We start from the raw sequence: 13039 nt of genomic DNA, 5'->3' as shown, positions 1-13039 counted from the left end.
AATGTATTGCGTTTTTTTATGGACCGTAAGCAGTTTACCATATGTGCTTTAATTCTGAAAGAGAACACCCCCCAGGAACAGCAGTGTCCACTACAGTGTCACTTTGCAAATGCACCGCTGGAAACCAGAAATGTAAAAAAAAAAAAGGCTTGAACGGAGGAAAAAATAAAATCCTTTTTTTAAAAAGAGATGTGAATTTCATTTCTTTTTTTTTTTAAGTGATGGAATTATAGCCCTCTTGACAGTTTAAGCTTGTGATTTCCCCCCCCCCTCTCGGTCAGATGTTGCTGTTTTCTCAAACACTTTTCCTCCCCCTGTTATTAGTTAAAATGTGATAACTATAGCAGCTGAGCCTGCTTTTTTAAAAACCTAGTGTCATTTGAAGCAAGCCAAGATTCTGCAACAGCTTCTTCAAAGCTGCACATCTTATTGCTGGTATGGTACCGCAGTAGTCCTGCCCCTAATATATCACCAACGGCTTTCTATTGTCTTGTCTTCCAGGCACAATCATCGACTTACCCTCTCTTTGTCCTACTTTGAGGGAGAGAACTAGTTTCTCCTATACGCTGCTACTTGAGAATAACCTTGGCGTCCTTCCCGCACAGCCCAAATCTACTGCTTGTTGTTGCTGCGCCCCCAAACTTGCCTGTCTCTTAGAACTCCAAAGTGCTGTGCTAACTAAATTGTCCGGCACATCCGGTTGATTTCAGAGGCGGCGGCAGCAGTCGAGCTGCCCTACCCCTCTCCCGTCCCCACACCGAACCACCTCATCTTACCTTTGACTCCACTGACAAGCTAACTTTCAGCTGGAAGATCCCCCCCCCTTTTTTTTAAGCAAGCCCGAATTCACCCAGAGCGTTATCCATTCAAGTGAGGCTGCTATCGGATGGGAATATGGAACAGCCAACAACATTTGTGTTTTTCCGACAGCAATGTGGGATGTGTAGAGAAATGATTCGCGTGTGAAGAGTGCTACCTAAGTGAAGTAAAATGCAATATGGGGACAGACTAAACGCAAGGGGAAACAATGATTAAAAGTCTTACTTAAAAGCCAAGGTTCTGTATGACAAATCCATAAGCACTAAGAGAGAAGCACGCGCACGGAGTCACTGGGCTTCGTTTCAAGGTGGATGACTTAAGGCTCCTTCCCAGAATGCCTAAAACCCTTTTCATCCATGAATTGCTTCATCTTCTCTGGGCTTTTCTGTTCTCCTACGTGCCGGAACACCCGCAGCACATGGCTTAGAAGGTGATGAATGTACAGCAACCGGTATGGGTATCTTCTATGTAAATTCTTCCAGCTCCCAAGCTGAAGCTTGTTCACCGAGACAGGAATTCTACAGACTAGAGAAGCTGTCCATCTCTCTGTAACAGGTTGGTGGTGAGGGTTCTCTTGCTGTCCCCTCTGCCACACCTGGTCCAGTAACCTGCAGGGGGGGTTCATCGCGGCCCGACCCCGTCATGGATAGCATTTGGCCAGGAAAGAGTTCACAAAGGTACCATGCCGAGCATTCGTCAGACCTTGTAATAAATGTTCGCTGGACTCTGAGGGGGCATCTCTTGGACTATGTACACGGGGTGTCCATAGTCACCGCTGACCTTTTCGTAGTGGGGGCAAAAGACACTGTCTGCAGTCCTCAGAGGGATGATAATGTCACTAGGTTCGGACCCGTTGTTGTTCCCGCTGCGTTTTGGGGTGGCTAATGTGCTGAGCGACAGAGTCGTCGTGTGCTGTGGTGAATGCTTCCGGTGTCTCCTTCGATACTTTAGCAGCAGGACCACCAGTGTGATGATGATGATGAGGAATATGATGCACCCTGAAGCTATCCCTGCAAATAAGGCCACCTCTGAACCAAGGATACTGGAATGGCCAGCCTTGCTGCCATCTGTGTTGGAACCTAGGAATGGGATTGGGCAGAGGAGGGCGGGGGAGAGAAGAGAGAGAGAGAGCTAAGTTCAAAATAATCATGTCCCGTCACCACTCTGCAGCACTGAAAGACTCAACTGCCAAAGTGAACTTGGACAAATCAATTATCCTGCAAGACAGCTAGATATAACCAGTCAAAGTTGGCCTGTTCCTATTAAGCTTGCCTCACGTCCGTTGCTCTTTTGCTTTTATGTTGCTCCTAAACCACACTTGTGTTCCTTTTCATCTCTCATCGTTCATCAACAGCAAGGACAGGCACTGACAAGGCTGTCTTTGATGCACGCCAGGTCTGAACAGATGCTGGTCAGCTTAAAGCGGTTAAACAGGGCAAGACAGAGAATGAAAAATGCGCAAGGATAGCCTTTACCCACTTACTTTTTCAGACGCTAATTTCAACTAACTTCTATCAACGCATGCCTGTTTTCTATCTTTGCGATAGATCACAGGACATCAAAGTCGGGGCGGAAGGCAGATTAAAACATCCAAAAACCTGAATTAGTTATTATTTCCAACTAGTTTTAGATTTTCTGTTGTTGTGCATCCAGGGAAACTACCCAAAAAAGGAATCTCATGCCGACGCCTGGCCTCATGGCGGTGGCCATTTCTTTTGGGGAAGAAACCTATATTCTGGGGCATAAGAGTGGGAGGTCAACTGATCCACATGCACACATGTGCCAGGATCCTACTAAACCCTAGTGCAGTAGATTCCCAGCTCTGGTGCATTATGTTCTGGACGCAGAAAAAAGCTTCTATGTGTGAAGGAGCCAAAAGAATCTCCCTTTGAGTTTCTGCACCCATTTTTGTTGCCCACTAGTGTTAGAAAAGGCAGCACTTACGTGTGCTGAATGTAGCTGGTAGCAAGGGGGACAACAAGAATCCCGTGTAGCTGCAGGGGCGTAAGCTTCAGCAGCAGAACACAATAATATAAACAGATCGGCAGGTAACGTGCTGCCGTATTACCTATTTAAATTTGGAGCAACGAGGAGATCGGAAATCATTTCACCACAACTGGATGCTTATGTCAGGTTGGACTACTGTTGCAGAGGATAAATGAATGTGTGTACGACCCTTCCTTGCATGTGGTAACCTTAATTGCAAAGTAAAAGGTAAAGGTATCCCCTGTGCAAGCACCGAGTCATGTCTGACCCTTGAGGTGACATCCTCTAGCGTTTTCTTGGCAGACTCAATACGGGGTAGTTTGCCAGTGCCTTCCCCAGTCATTACAATCGCACTGCAAGCTGGGTACTTATTTTACTGACCTCGGAAGGATGCAAGGCTGAGTCAACCTTGAGCCGGCTGCTGGGATTGAACTCCCAGCCTCATGGGCAGAGCTTTCAGACTGCATGTCTGCTGCCTTACCACCCTGCGCCACAAGAGGCTCTAATTGCAAAGTGGATGATGCCTATTTGACAACGCTCAAGCAAAAGGGATGTTAGCATGTCAGCAAATAAATTTGGGGTGGGGGGGGGAATGTGAAAACACCTTTGAGAACTCATGAAGTCAACTGGCCCCCACTGCAGCTCTGCAAGAGATCATAAAAACTGCTACTATTTCTTCCCTCCCCCAGTCTTGTCCAGTATATTCTTTCTTGTTCAGATCCAACCAGAAAAGGAAAGAGAAGAAGCTGATGTTAAGAGTATGTGAGTTTGGTGGGAAGGGGGGAAAGGGGGTGTGTTCATTCCGGAGATTTAAACAGGCACCTTATAATCATCCACGAATGAGATCAGTCATTTACAGAGCTGATACAAGTTAAGAGAGCAGCAATGTGATCCGCCAAAAGATTACGGCAGTAATTATAACACGTATTAAAGCAAGCACACTTCATGTGCTATCCAGGAGGCTCTTTATAACAGCATCGAGAGACTATGGCCAAAATCCAGCCCATAGTTAAGATGTTTAAATGCCTCTGAAATCAGCAGGAGCTAAGGGTGCTTAACTCTGTGCTGGACTGTGGCCAGTGATCATAAAGCCTCCCTCCTCCGGTACGCCAGCTCCTACAGTTATCAAACTGTTTAGATCAATGCCCATTTCTGTAAGCCAGTAACACCCTCATGCGGAACAATTAAATTTAAGTGTCAAATGATAATGAAGGGCCTATTTTTGCCAAAGCAAACAACTATCACCCACCCACATACTGGTGCATCAGAACACAGGGTTTTGATCTGCTTCCCTATGCAAATGATTATTTTACTCATCTAATAACCTGCATTGTTATAGAAAATGAATGAAAAATAGCCTTTGAAATAATCTCCTCAAAGATCTGAAAGCCGTCCTGTTTACCTGAGTGATCCTTTACAAAGGGACTTGTTGTAGAACTTTTCCCGTTGGTACCAGCTTCCTGTTCCGGGCGTTTAGTTGGATCAGCATTATTTGGGAACCCACCAGAATTGGGAACTGAAAGAACACAAATTATTCACTACAAACTAACAGTAATGTGCTTTATAAGCCGGTTATCAATTTTCATGAGGCATGAACGGCTTTGAACACAAGATCCTTTATGTAGGAGTACAAGGAGGTATAAGAATGTAATTTTCATCTTTAAAGCAAAAAAAAAGTTTGCTGTACTAGTTATTTCAGAGGTTTAGTTGAGGCCATTGGTAGAAAATGAAAGAAGTTCTTGAAACGGCCAGGAAACCTTTTCAGGTGACATTTCAGTATAGCCACGCAGGTTGACTGACTACTAACCAACCTGTAATTAGAAAGAATAACTTTTTTCCTGGGGAGGTAGCATACAACACCCTAGGTTTTCTGTGTATGGGGGAGGGGTGGGGAGACAATGAACAAGAAAAATCTCTTTTTTGGCCAGGATTTGTAACAAGTGAACTATGGAAACATTAGCTCCCTCTCTCTTTTGTTCGTTTTAAATGATTTTTGAGCCGTGAACCTGCACGTTTAATTTTTAGCATACAAGCAAGAATAACTGGAATGCATGTCATTCACGACCTTTCCTTCCAAGCAGAGCTCTTCAAGTGAAGAGATCTGATCGCATTAACATGTGTCCTACTAAACCTGCCCAGAAGTTGGGTGCAGAAAATGGGCTTTGCCTCAGCACCCACAGGAAGGCTACCCTGGCATGAGGTTTTGCCATCTAAGCAGAAGCTGGAGGGGGGCTGGGGTGTGGGGGGGGGGAATTGCTGATTGGAGTGACTGGATGAAACCGACAAGTGGTCTTTACCTTGTCCAACTTTCATGAGGATCTTCATGGCTTTTGTCTGGCATACCCCTCCCTCCTGGTTATCCAGGCCCTCCAGTGATCCATTGGAAGTTGCTGTTTGAAAATAAATGGAGAGAAAAACATTTAGGATATCAGCAGGTGGATTTAAGCAGGACAACAGCACCTGAAAAGCAAATTTGATTGGTCCAGGTTTTACTCACGCCATCCACATCACCATCACCAAATTTGTTACCTGCCGCTCCCGAGAGGCTCGTGGCGGGTTACAGAAGTCCAGCTAAAACCTCATTAAAACCCATTAAAATGGACAATCAACAACACAATAACAGCATAGCAACAACAACAAAACTGCTACGGCCCCAAAAAACTGCGGCAAAATGCTGAGAGCTGAAAGAATATGTTGCCAAAACTGATTCTCAATACATTATCGAGTTCCACGTTTATCTGGGCATTTTTCTTCCCAATAGCTGTTGCTAGGATTCCACTCACACTCATATTTCTGCTCTGCCCAAAAGCTGGAGTTGTTGGTGGCAGCAGGGGGATAGGAGCCCTGCAGGCTTGGCAGAGCGAGGACCACGTGAGTGTCCCCACACAGGTGTTTTTCAAGCCCACATTCTTTAGCAATTTCTGATAATGAGTTTAAACAAATGGCTTGCAATGATTCTAAATATAGCATTTTCTCTTTTAAATTTTTCCCCCGAAGAATTTCTTAGGTTGCGGCACCTGAACAGAAATTTTCGCAAGAAGCATCTTTTCTTTATTTAGAATGTTTTAATCCTGCCTTTCGACCCGTAGGGCCCTAAAGGCAATGAACAGTTAGAAAGCAATAAAACCAATGTTTAAAACAACACACACACACATATATAAACAACTATTCAAAATAGCCAGGAAGGAGGGTCAACAAGGGAAAAACAAATGACACACAGAAAAAGGAGGCAGCTACTGGCTGAAAATAAAAACAGAGGAGGGACAGATGACTGTCACCGGGGGGCGGGGGGGGGGAGAGGATTGCACAGTTCTAGAACCACAACCCAAAAAGTCCTCTCTCCCATTCCCACGCATCATAGATATGAAGACGGGTATGTCAGAAGCAGGGCCCAGAAGGTAATTGTAGAGGTCAGGTAGGTGCATATAAGATTAGATCAGGGATTCCGGGAAGCCCTGGGGTTATCTGGCTGTTCCCAGAAGTTTGGATGGCCACTAACATCATTAGATCTCACTTCCACTGTTGTTCTACACAGGCCTAGTCTCTTTCTTCCCAATGGAAATGGTCAATGATTGACTGAATCATAGAGTTAGAAGGGACCTCATGGGTCATCTAGTCCAACCCCTTGCACTATGCAGGACACTCACAACCCTATCATTCATCCACTGTAACCTGCCACCCCCTTGAACCTTCACAGAAACAGCTTCTATGTCAGATGGCTCTCCAGCCTCTGTTTTAAATTTTCCAAAGATGGAGATTGATTGGCTGGCTCCCACTCCTTCTGCACCCACTTCTCTGAATGGGCATGTCACCACTTCTAGGGTTCCTTGAAACCAGAGAAGAGGTTGAAAAAGGCTGGATTATATAGTCCCAAGCCATGCAGGAATAGTTGCTCCAGAAGGCCACAAAGGGCGGGAATGCGGAAAGCTCCTGCGCATTTCAATTACCGACTTGAAGAAAAAGAGACTTCTCTGCAGCCCCTCCTTGGTTGGATGGAGCCTTCAGGCTACCAGTGCAATCTTACGCTATCAGTGTAGAAAGATTCTGAGACTGCAAACAATCTTTCATACTCTTGAACAGAAACAGCAGGCCAGATTGCCTGGCTCGGCTAATAACGTCAATACAATTTTAATTTGGGCAGTTAATTATAAACCTGTTAAATTTGCTATCAACATGCTTTCTTGGCACTCTCCCCCCCCCCTCTCTGTGTCCTTTTGTCTTTCAAGTACATATGCACTGACATCTGGTCACTTAACTAAGATATGAAAGGGGGAAGAGAAAAAGAAAAGCCATGAAAGTGCTTGCAGGGGGTTCCCGTGGAGAAAACGCAATTAAATGGTGCTTCTTGCATTTAGAAGAATCTCCTTTTTCATGTGAGAGATTAATTTAGCTAGGGCCCCCATAAGTCTTCTTTTTCTTTCAGTTCCCTTTAGTTACCGCCCTACACACCACGATCTTGCCTTTGGGATTTTGGGGAAGTATTACAAAAACACACACGCACACACAACTTATGCACATTCCCAATGTCCTTCACAAGCTCCCACCATCTTTCATGAAGTGTCTTCCCAGCCCCATGGTGGTATTTTTCTTTCTCTAATCCTCTCACTAGCTGCAGAAACTACAGACTTCATGGCTTGCCTTTGATCTACTTCTTGCTTTTGTTCTACTTCTCCCTCCTTGTGTGCGTAACTCAATTCCTCGCTATGTGAACTTCCCTTCTTCCATCCTCCTTAGGGCGGATCCTGCCTGGGCTTCCCCTTCTCTGGCTGTGCTTTTCCATCTTCCACAAAAATAGTCAGCCACACTTTATATTCCAGCTTTTTGGGTGCATTTTTCAAATGAGTAATTCAGTGGGGGGGGGGGGGGGAACAGATCTGATGTGTACAACTACACTACCAGGCTCAGAAAATAATGGAGATATATAGTTTTGTTTTGTCGGGATCTTCCCCCTTCCCCCCCAGAGAAAAGAAAATCGATACCAAGGACCAGTTTTGGACATAAATCAAATGCATCGTTGCTCTTTTTTTTATGACCTCTTTTGTTTTTGCCCTTGTGCTTGCACACTGGAAGACAATGTCTAGAAATACAGCAGCAGAGAGGATGACTAGTATACAATGGCTGTTTCGACTTATTGTTAAACTGCAGGAATCTGCCAAGGCTTAAGCTACCTTTCTCAGATAATAATCAGAGAGCTGTCTGCATCCCTCCTTCTTACTTGCCTGTCTTGTGGTGCATGGATGTGGCTCCCCAGTTTGGCCACCCCTGTTGTAGTATATAGGCAACATCACTTGATGACAAGCAACAAGCAGATGGATGTTCATACACCTACATCTACAAATCATTAGGTACGGGGCTATAGCAATCTTGTTCAACTGGACTGGCATGCCCCCAGAGGATAGCCCAATTGCAAGTAGTTGCTACAGCATAATAATAGCACACCGTATAGCAACACACAGAAGGAAACTCAAAGACCTGTAACCTTTAAGGATCCCAACCTGTCTGCCTTCCATAAAATTGTAATTACAATGCCTGACTTTGCAGAAGTGCAAACTCTGCTGAAATACACACTTGTCAAGGTCCTGAGATTTGATGAACATCTGGCAAACGATATTGAAGCATCCTCTAGCTGACAAGTAACCAAAAGGTAACTATTTGAAAAACTCTCTGGGCATCATCTGACAGCCCAGTAACAGGAAAACAGGGAAGGAGTGAAGAAAGCCTATTTCCAGCAATTAAATCATTCAGGAAAGTGAAAGATTTCTACACACAAAAATTGCTAGGGGTCTGGTGTAACCTTAGGCAAGGTGAGGCCACCCACATGGCACTATTATAGGCCAGCAAGCTGTTCATTACTTAGTTAGCTATACTGTTTTTACCAACACAGAGAGAACCATCGGTGATTCTGCCTCAGTTACACAAACGTCAGCCACTTTGATTTCGGGTCTAAGCGATGACACTGCTTTGAACTTCTAATATATTCTCAAAGATGGGTATAGAACAGAAGAATTACAGACTGTATCCAACGTGGTGCTCTTGGGCATGCTGGTACCCACCGGTTCTTTTCCTGACCCCCACCCCCATTTTTTAGGAAGTTCAGTATGGAAGTTATTCAGGAACAGCAGCCTCAATGCCTGACTCTGAACACTGGCATTCATTCACCCACCAACCCAGGAAGTCAATTCTGATTTGTGGGCTGAGTATAAAAGTTCGGCTTTTTGTCTGGGCTCTAAGAGCCATTTCTGCACCATTCAAGTCAACTGCAAGGATTCTGCTGATTATATAACTTTGATGATGGCCATCTTTTTTGGGGGGTGGAGGGAAGGAGACAGAGCAAGCAAAGGATGACCAGTGTGCACAATGGCCCACCAAGAGCCTGAGAAATATTCTGGTTTTGCTTTCCAAACAGAGTGGAAGTGTGCTTGTCTGGGGAGTGGGGGGGGGGGGGGAGGCTGTCAGTTCTGGGTTCAGAAATACTTGGGAGATTTTTGGGAATGGAGTCCGGGGAGGGAAAAGACCCCTGTAGGACATAATGCCATAGAGTCTGTTCTCCAAAGCAGCCATTTTCTCTAGGGGAACTGATCTTGGTCGCCTGGAGATTGCTTGTAATAGGCAAGAGATCTTCAGGGGGTCACCTGGAGACTCAAGCAAGAAGGCCAAACAGTGAAAAATAGAGGGGGGGAAAGAAAATGGTGTTTTGTTTTGTAAAAATACTCAACAACCCCCCCCCCCCTCCATTGTTACCTGGAGATTGGAAATCTTACAGGGTGGCAATCTAGAAGCCTTCCTTCTGTTCATGGCCGCTGAAACTGCGGCATGGAGAAAGCGGAGGAGGAAGAAGCGAAGCAAACCGTTTACGCACAGGACGGAACGCAACAGCGGCAAAGCCCAGAGTATCCGATTATGCATGCGGCTACTCCGGAGCTGCTTCTGGTTGCTCCCTGGTCCCGGGAAGCTCCACTTTCTTCCACATCTCGCTAATGCAGCTTTTTCGGCGGCATACGTTGACTGCGCCCGGTTGCCGCCTGCAGCGTGCATAATTGGTGATTTTAGCCGCTGCCATTCCACCCCGAATGCGGACCTTCCACTCCGTGCATAATGGGCCAGGGGCAGTATTTGGGCTAGTGGTTCATGGGCTGTGGAAGCCTGATCTCTCCCTCGTTGAAATGTTAATTTATTTCAGCTTTCGAACTCCTACTAATTTGAAGTCATGGGGATTATGATTCTAAAAGCAATGAAAGGTTGAGGGCTTTATTAGTTTTGCTTTGTCCTTTTTCTGCAGGGGGAAGGGCAGTTAAGGTAAACTGTAACATGTTAAAGGCATTGTAGAACAACTGTAAAATACATTGTAAACATAGTTTATAGCAGAAGGACTCAAGCACAGCTACTTGCCTGAAGTATCCACTGCCAGTTTGGCCCTCGCTACATGATCATATTTAAAAGCACCGGAAATCCTATAAACGGAGGTTTGGTCTGATAGATTTATTTGCTTCGAAAACTATGCCATTGCTCTGTTTACAGAATAAAATACACCCACTCTGAATGCGAAGCAATCGGCAAGCGAGACAAGACTAGAACAGTTTCTGGGCTCTGATTTTTATATCGTCCCCATGGAGTGGAAGTAATATTACATTTTAATACATCTTCATTTGATTGTGATTACTCTGTCTCCCAGGAGGCGAAGCCACTGTCTAGATCTTGGCTGTTTTCAACCTATCAAGTTGGTAACAGTACTCTAATCAGATGGAGAATTAAGCCGCAGGATTTGTGCCTTTTCTTCTTCTCTCATGCACAAATATTTCTTTTCCAAGCATGTTTTCTTTTCTAAATGTGCAGTCCTATATATGTGTTTAAACCCAGGAAAGACAGCAGCCACCATTTGCATTTGTAGACCCTGGATGCTGATGACTGGGTCAACGGGAATTCCAGTTGGATGTAATATTGCATTCTGTGGCAAGAGTTGAATAATCCATTTCATCTGGACGAAATGGTACGGATTCTATCTTTGATCCACTCTGTCTTTTGAAAAGTGGCAGTGTATGCACTAGGATTAGGAAAGATACTCCCAAGCAGCTATTCCTCCATAATCTATTAATTATAAATTAGCCTTAATTCTTAGAAGAGGAAGAGGAGGTGGAGGAAGAAGAGTTGGTTCTTATATGCCGCTTTTCTCTACCCAAAGGAGTCTCAAAGCGGCTTACAGTCACCTTCCCTTTCCTCTCCCCACAACAGGCACCCTGTGAGGGAGGTGAGGCTGAGAGCGCCCTGATATCACTGCTTGTTCAAAACAGTTTTCTCAGTGCTGTGGCGAGCCCAAGGTCACCCAGCTGGCTGCATGTGGGGGAGTGCAGAATCAAACCTGGCTACCGGATTAGAAGTCCGCACTTTTAACCACTACACCAAACTGGCTCTTCTTCCTACTATCTTAGACTTCTTCTTCCTACTATCACTTCTGGGTTTTCTGTTATAAATTTATGAATCAGTAACTAAAAACAAATCAATGAACAGGTACCAACCAATCGTTCCTGCGTCGATTATATCTATCGATGAAATATTAGAAATCCGGTATCTGTGAGGCACTTTCTTCTTGGTGGTTTCTCATCCAAAAACTAGCCAGGGCTGATGCTTGACTTTCTGAGATCCAACAAGATTGGGCTACCTTGGCCCATACAAGTCAGGCACTATTCTTCACATAATTAACCCTGATACATTGGTAGGTTCAAGTGGGCAGCCGTGTTGGTCTGAAGTAGCACAACAAAATGAGAGTCCAGTAGCACCTTTAAGACCAACAAAGGAAGAGTGCTTGCACTCTAAAGCTCACGCCCTGAATAAATCTTTGCTGGTCTTAAAGGTGCTACCAGACTCTCATTTTGTTGTCCTGATACATGGGTATTATGTATCTGTCATCTTAAGAATACATTTTCAAGTTACTACTACCAAAACTATACTCATGTGAGTTTGAAACTTAAGGAAGCAGCTACGGTGCGTACATACACCTTCTTTCCATGCTTGGTGTCACAGTTACTCCCATCCTAGAACAGGGTTTACATAACCTTATTGAGCCTGTGAGGGACTCATGAAGTTTTGAGAAAGAGCAGTGAGCACCACCAAAAATGGCTACCACAAAAGTCAATATCAAGTAACACTTCTGCTTTGGGAGGTAGTTACCAGCTTCCAAGTGGAGCCTGAAGAAGGCACTCCTCTGGAGAAAGCGGCAGCTTTGGAGGGTGGACTATAAGGCATTTTACCTGCTGAGGTCCTTCCCCATCAAAATTTCGGCCTTCTTCAGGCTCCTTCCCCAAAATTGCCAATCTAGAATTTGGCAACCATAATTAGAGGTTATGACTGGCCAGGGATTCTGTTTTTTCAGGGGGTGGAGTCATCTGGGCATGGAATTGGGGTCATTGTAGGGGGATAATAACATCTGTGTGTATGCACAAGCTAAGAGTGAATGACTATAGGTGTTGGACTCAGGATCTTCCTCGCCAGCCAGCTGATAGGGAGCAACAAGACACTTCTTGTTCCAATGAAGTCTGTTTGCTCCCCCAAGACTCAAGGTTCCCTGAAACACACTGGGTGATGTGTCTTGGGCACCACACTGGGAACTGCAGATCTAAAGGGTGCCTGCAACTGCCCCTGTTTCATTTTCCTTAGCAAGAGATATAGAATTTCCAGCCACTGCTGAAAATGAAGCAGAAACGAATAGACAAACCGCCTTTCCGTATAGACAGTGGATCCCATCCAGCAAATTGCCACTTGGAATTTGCAACCACTGGCTCCAGTGCATTCCGGTGTTTTCTGCAGAATATGCCTATACCTAATGTCATAATATTACTTTAGCACTAACAAGAGAGAACATTTCTTTGCTCAGGGGCTGAAGCAAGTATCAAAGGATTTAGAAGGGCTAAGCATGCTTGGAGAGAGACTTTGTTCTGCATTATGTTTCAGTATTCTCTTTGCCTACCATTGTTTCAGATCAAACTGGTTTTGCAGGGTGTTGACAATTAAAAAAAAAATAGTTTGCCAGAAGCAAAAGTGGGGTAAGTTGTACATCCCATGGGCAGCAATTCCTCCCTTCAAATGACCTTCAGTTCCCAAGCAAAGCAGGCAACAAAATATTTGTCTCCAGCCTGAGGTACCATGGCAACATGCACCCTAACCCACAGGGGACCATCTTTCCCCAGCTCTTCCGTCCTACAGACAAGTTTGTTAGAATTTTGGAACCATGCTATTTTGC

General features: G+C 44.9%; 1 protein-coding gene across 2 annotated transcripts in view; it reads right to left on the bottom strand.

Moving 5' to 3' along the window:
• Nucleotides 1–264: 264 nt before the first annotated feature.
• Nucleotides 265–13039, bottom strand: part of EFNB2 (ephrin B2) — a 60055-nt gene continuing 47280 nt past the window's right edge. Inside the window, exons 3-5 of one of the 2 annotated variants that reach the window (XM_077343770.1) lie at nt 5103–5195; nt 4208–4321; nt 265–1898 (exon numbers count right to left, since the gene is read on the bottom strand). In XM_077343770.1, the coding sequence (XP_077199885.1) occupies nt 1516–1898; nt 4208–4321; nt 5103–5195 (590 nt within the window). In that variant the 3' untranslated portion in view covers nt 265–1515. The remainder of the gene's footprint in view (nt 1899–4207; nt 4322–5102; nt 5196–13039) is intronic. The other variant, XM_077343771.1, reaches the window with a different exon arrangement.

This window comes from Paroedura picta, chromosome 6, assembly GCF_049243985.1.
Source record: "Paroedura picta isolate Pp20150507F chromosome 6, Ppicta_v3.0, whole genome shotgun sequence".
Taxonomy (NCBI): domain Eukaryota; kingdom Metazoa; phylum Chordata; class Lepidosauria; order Squamata; family Gekkonidae; genus Paroedura; species Paroedura picta.
This window is presented reverse-complemented; position numbering and strand designations above follow the sequence as displayed.